Genomic DNA, 6,215 nt, shown 5'->3' with positions numbered 1-6,215 from the left:
TATAATATTCATGTTTATTTACACATAAATTTTTATATGCATATATATTTAAACATATATTTATCTATTTTTAGATTTTTATATGTATTAGTATTTATATTCCGTATATTTATGTTTTAAACTTTTAAATTTATTATGCTACCATGTTATGTTGGATGTATATCTTTCAAAATTCAAAATATTAAATATTGATTTCCTGAATATATTATTGATGTGTTCTACAAATTTATTAATGATATAAAAACACATATATACACATTTATTTGCTCAAGATAATTGAGCACTCAACATAAGTTCAGTTATATATTCCTTTAGAATATTACTTATAAAAGTTATATTTCAGAATCATATCACAGCTTGTGTGACCTTATCCAATGGCAACAGGCTTCAGGGAACACCTTGTGCAACTCGAGATGAAGCAGTTGAAAGCACAGCACGTATAGCTCTTCTTCACTTGGTAAGTATGGCCTCATTTACTCACATTTGCATAGCATATATTACCTCTTCTCCACTTGGTAACGACCACTCCTCTACCTTCACTCACACTCGCATTTGTATGTCACGTAATATGTGTACATCTTCTTCACTTGGTAACTAAGACCTCATTTACGTTCACTCGCACTCATGTCTACGTTCACCTGCACTCGAGTCTACCTTCACTAGCATGTATGCATACATGCATTTGTATAGCATGTATACGTCTTCTCCACTTGGTAAGCAAAAGTGTCATATACATACACTCACGCTCACATCTCATGTACACCTCTTCTCCACATGCTAACTCAGGCCTCATCTTCCTTCACTCACACTCATACAGGTGGCTCTTGTTTTTTGAAACTTTCATTCTTCACTTAAATATTTTTGCCTTTATATTCCTTTTTTTATTGGCCCCTGCCTATTTATTTGAGACCCATGGTTTAATTTTGACTCATTACAAGAAGTGACCCCGCCACTATCTAATTGTTGTTGTTTAGCCCCAGGTCAGCCTTTGTCAATCAAACCTTTTATGATCAAATTTTTACAGTCATCACAATTCTGCATTTATCTGATTCTAATCGAAACTTCCTTTGTTTAAGATGGTAAATAGGGGTTTAAAGGAAATTTGGCTGTTATTCTTAGCAGGCTGTGTTACTAAATAGCCCATGGATAGTCCACATTACTTTGTAAGGAGCACACGTCCCGATACCTGGTTCCTCTGGTTTCTCTTTTCCTCCCTGGTTGGGATGCTGGTCTGTTGCAGGATTGTTTTTATCAGCTGACTGGACTGCAGCAAAGTGAAATGAAGAGTTTTGCTCAAGAACAACAACACATAACATTTTTAACATCTAGTTCTGAAATATTCATCACATTCCTAGCTGGCGCCGTGCTGTCAAAAATGACGACTAATTGTAGTATTTTAGAGTTGAAAGGCTGTTTGATTTTTCTTTTCAACATTTAATGCTCACCATCTCACTTCCATTGCACACACACACACACACACACACACACACATACAAACATTCACATACCTCCCTTTTACTTACACATACATTCACACAGAATTGAAACGCTCCCACTACCAGTCTGCCATCACCCCTTCCTCCCTCATTCATCTATCACCCCTTCTCTTACTCATTCATATGTTGTGACAGAGAAAAACACAAGTATTATTATAGTATATATATATATATATATATATATATATATATACATACATGTGTGTGTGTGCATGGTCAAGAACTTTGCCTTCCAGTAACGTGGTTTCAGTTTCAATTCCATTGTGTGGTACTTTGTGCAAGTGTCTTCTACTATAGCCCTGGATTAACCAATGCCTTGTGAATGAATTTGGTAAACAGAAACTGAAAGAAGCCTACTATGTGTATGGGTGTGTGTGTATATGTATGTATATATATATATATATATATCTCTGAGTGGTTGGCGTTAGGAAGGGCATCCAGCTGTAGAAACTCTGCCAAATTTAGATTGGAGCCTGGTGTTGCCATCCGGTTTCACCAGTCCTCAGTCAAATCGTCCAACCCATGCTAGCATGGAAAGCGGACGTTAAACGATGATGATGATGATGATATATATATATATATACATCATCATCATTTAATGTCTGTTTTCCATGCTGGCATGGGTTGGACAGTTTGACTTGTAAACTGGGAAGGTGCACCAGATTCTGATCTGATCTGGCTTGGTTTCTACACCTGGATGCTCTTCCTAACACCAACTACTCCAAGAGTGTAGTGGCTGCTTTTTACGTGCTACTAGCATGGGTGCCAGTTATGTGACACCAGTGAAGATCATGACTGCGATCTCATTTGGCTTGACAGGTCTTGTCAAGAATGGTATATCGGCAAAGCTGTCAATCACTTGTTACTGCCTCTGTGAGGCCCAACGTTCAAAGGTTGCTTTTTTGCGTGCCAGTTACACAACACTGGCATCAGTGATGTCTATGATTTCACTTGGCTTGACGGATCTTCTCAAGCACGATATTATACGTGTGTGTATGCGTCTGTTCTCTTGACATCACATGGTGGTTGTAAATGAGTGTCTCTGTCATACAAGCAGCGCTGCTCATTTCCAACCCATCAAAGATCTACCTCAACAACCTACTCTCAATGCCTGTCTCTCTCTCTCTCCTCTATATCCTCCCACTTAATCGTCATTTTCCTTTTTATATTATTCTCATCTCAGTCTGCTCAAAGTATGATGGTTCCATATCAGTTGATGCCTCCGCAAGCCGCACCCCCTGGAATCATGCCAGCCACACACCTTGGACAAATACCCCAACAGTTTTCATCTCCCAACTCTGCATTCAGCCCTGTGGTTCCTAGAGGGCCTGCCCCAGGTTAGTATATATGTGTGTGTGTATGTGTGTGGAAAAGGTTGGCTCTATGTTAATTCTTTAGTTATGTGCTTAAATATGTTTCTGTTTCTTACAAACCTCAAAAATTGACCACAAATTATTGTAGTTTTCTTCAAAAATATTACGCATTGCTTATATTTCTGAAATAATGATTTTTTTTTTATCAACAGAGAAATACTTAAGATTAATCAAGCCATTTTTTTATTATAATTCTTGATATTATTATTATTATTATTATTATTATTATTATTATTAAGGTGGCGAGCTGGCAGAATCATTAGCACACTGGACGAAATGCTTAGCGGTATTTCACCTGTAACTATGTCCTGAGTTCAAATTCCACTGAGGTCGACTTTGCCTTTCATCCTTTTGGAGTTAATAAATTAAGTACCAGTTACGCACTGGGGTCGATGTAATCGATTAGTCCCCTCCCCCACAAAATTTCAGTAGAAAGGATTATTATTATTATTATTATTATTATTATTATTATGTGAAATAATGAGCTGACAGACCTGTTAGTACACCAAACAAAATGCTTCACAGCATTTTGTCTGTCTTCGTGTTCTGAGTTCAAATTCCGCCAAGGTTGACTTTGCCTTTCATCTTTTCGAGGTCGATAAATTATGTATCAGTGAAACACTGGGGTTGATGTAATCAACTATCCCCCTCCCCACAAATTCCAGACCTTGCGCCTATAGTAGAAAGGATTATTATTATTATTATTATTATTATTATGACAACATCAATAAATCTGCTCTTTGCAAGGAACCCCTTAACAACTATTTGTGAAGGTACATGGCCTGGTGGTTAGGACGTTGGGCATACAACCATTAGATTGTGGGTTTGATTCGTTGTGCAGGCGGCACATTGTGCCCTTGAACAAAGCACTTCATTTCACATTGTCCCAGTCCCCTCAGATGTAAATAGGTACCAACCTAGTGCTGCTGCTGCTGCTTCTCTCTGTCTGTCACATCCTTGGTGTTCTATTGGGCAAAGGGTAGGAGAGCTGAGAGGGTATCTGCATCTGCTCCCGACTACATAGGGGCCTAAAACAATTAGTAAAAACATGGTACATGTTACCAGTTCATACTCGTAAGAAATCGTGGGGAGCTAAAACCCCACCTCCCCCCTTTTTTAAAAAAGTTTTTTTTCCTCACTTCTACTTCATCCAGGATGGGAAATGATAACAAACAAAAGTCTGTCCAATCAGCTCCAGAAGTAAATTCACTGATTCAATGTACTTGTGTAACCCTACATGGATTAGCATAATCTTACATGGATTAGTGTAATCCTGCATGGATTAGTGCAAGCGTACGCAGACTTGTGTAATCCTAGATGGACTTGTGTAATCTTACACGGATTTTGCATACTGTATGACCACATTGTTTGCATACCGTAAGCTAGCAAGCAGGCCAAATCATAAGTGTGTCAGATAAAATGTCAAATGGCTTTCAGCTCTTATCTGTCTGATTTTGTCTTTCATGCTTTTGAGGTCAGTCAAATGAAGTACCAGTTGAGTACTGGGATTAAGGTAATCAGCCTGATCCCCCCCCCTCAAAATTGCTTGCCTTGTGTGAGTTTGAGAACGATTTGCATACTGTATGAACCGACTCCAAGCATTCCTAACATTAGATCTGTGGTTTTCAACCAAGGTCCAATATAACCCTTGTGGGGGCTCCATATATGATTTTGTTGTTAAAATTGATCTGCAATAAATTGGTTGCACTTCTACAATACACAAAATCATCATCATCATCATCATCATCATCATCATCATCATCATCATCATCATCATCATCATCGTTTAACGTCCGCTTTCCATGCTAGCATGGGTTGGACGATTTGACTGAGGACTGGTGAAACCAGATGGCAACACCAGGCTCCAATCTGATTTGGCAGAGTTTCTACAGCTGGATGCCCTTCCTAACGCCAACCACTCAGAGAGTGTAGTGGGTGCTTTTACATGTCACCCTCACGAAGGCCAGTCAGGCGGTACTGGCAACGGCCATGCTCAAAATGGTGTATTTTATGTGCCACCCGCACAAGAGCCGGTCCAGGGGCACTGGCAACGATCTTGCTCATTAACATTTTTTTTTGTTATACAATTCCTAATAATATTTAATCATAAAATATAATGGGGAGTTTTTTTGACATTGAATGGCTATGAGAGTCCCTCTCCCCTGAGTGAAATTGGAACCAAAGGGATCAATATGCAAAAAATGGTTGAAAACTACTGCATTAGATAAAACTATTGGAATTTGCTCATTGGTTTCTATGGAAACAATATAAAAATTAACAAAGCTTTTAATGATGTGATTAAGCCTACTTTTCAGCTGATGTTTCATTAAGAATGTTTACGCTTTCTTAAACTATGTTTAGAGTTTGTAGTCCTAGCTGGTTTGAAACAAATTCAAATTGTCATTGTTTTAAATTTGAGAGGCTACAGCTCTGGTACAATGGCCATGTGATTAGAATGTCACAAGAAAAAACCATAAGACAGATCCTTCAAGCTGAGCCAACTGGTAGGGAGGCCTAGCGGTAGACCAAGAACAAAATAGTTGGATGATATCCATAGATTCAGTAGGTCATGTTTGGCTATCCAGCAGGAAAGTGTTGTGCTGGGTCTTTCTGATAGGACCCTTTTGGATGAGGCGCCTGAGGATTCAATTCCTAAGGACTCTCTTTGAGGATAGTGGGCAGAGAAAATGGATGGGTGGATTCTTTTAAAGAAGTACAGATCAACAGGAAATTGACTTGCCTTCAAAATCCTGGGATTTTTTTCACCTGAAAAATAGGAAAAGGTGTAGGGTGTCAACAAAGTTTTTCAGTTCATTTGTTACTCTGTGGAAATGAAGTGTGTGATTATCTTAATTAACAAATGCCTTAACGAGAGATGACAGAGAGAGAAATTGGTCATCCATAACCAGTGAAATCTAGCACCAATGGAGTATTGGTCCTTGGGTTGCTAAGGGAACAAGTGTGGTAGTGGTGATTTTCTGTTGCTTCATGAAGATTCAGTTGTTTGAATTACCTGCCCCTGAATTAATATGTAGGTAGGTGAGTATCCCACAGCTGTCATAGGTAAACTGTGAGCCACGTGACTTTCTGAATGGCAAACTCGAGAAATCACCTTGGATTTTGTTTTAGTTGTGCAACTTGCCCTGGTGAGGAGTCAGGTCCCATGCCGTCTGCTTCTCAAAAAAAAACACAAAGTTGTGTATTGCCTGCCTTGGTGAAGGGTCATGGCTCAGTGTCAAGCTTGCAATCATGAGGTAGTAAGTTCGATTCCAGGCTGTGCATTGTGTCCTTGAGCAAGACACTTTATTTCATGTTGCTCTAGTTCACTGAGCTGTAGAAATGAGTT

General features: G+C 38.9%; 1 protein-coding gene across 1 annotated transcript in view; it reads left to right on the top strand.

Moving 5' to 3' along the window:
- The first annotated feature begins 317 nt into the window (after nucleotides 1–317).
- The window catches only part of LOC106880503 (uncharacterized), a 9,316-nt gene continuing 3,418 nt past the window's right edge, over nucleotides 318–6,215 (top strand). The window contains exons 1-2 of the mRNA XM_014930483.2: nucleotides 318–457; nucleotides 2,680–2,833. Of these exons, the coding sequence (XP_014785969.2) occupies nucleotides 2,692–2,833 (142 nt within the window). The 5' untranslated portion in view covers nucleotides 318–457; nucleotides 2,680–2,691. The remainder of the gene's footprint in view (nucleotides 458–2,679; nucleotides 2,834–6,215) is intronic.

This window comes from Octopus bimaculoides, chromosome 26, assembly GCF_001194135.2.
Source record: "Octopus bimaculoides isolate UCB-OBI-ISO-001 chromosome 26, ASM119413v2, whole genome shotgun sequence".
NCBI classification, from domain to species: domain Eukaryota; kingdom Metazoa; phylum Mollusca; class Cephalopoda; order Octopoda; family Octopodidae; genus Octopus; species Octopus bimaculoides.
This window is presented reverse-complemented; position numbering and strand designations above follow the sequence as displayed.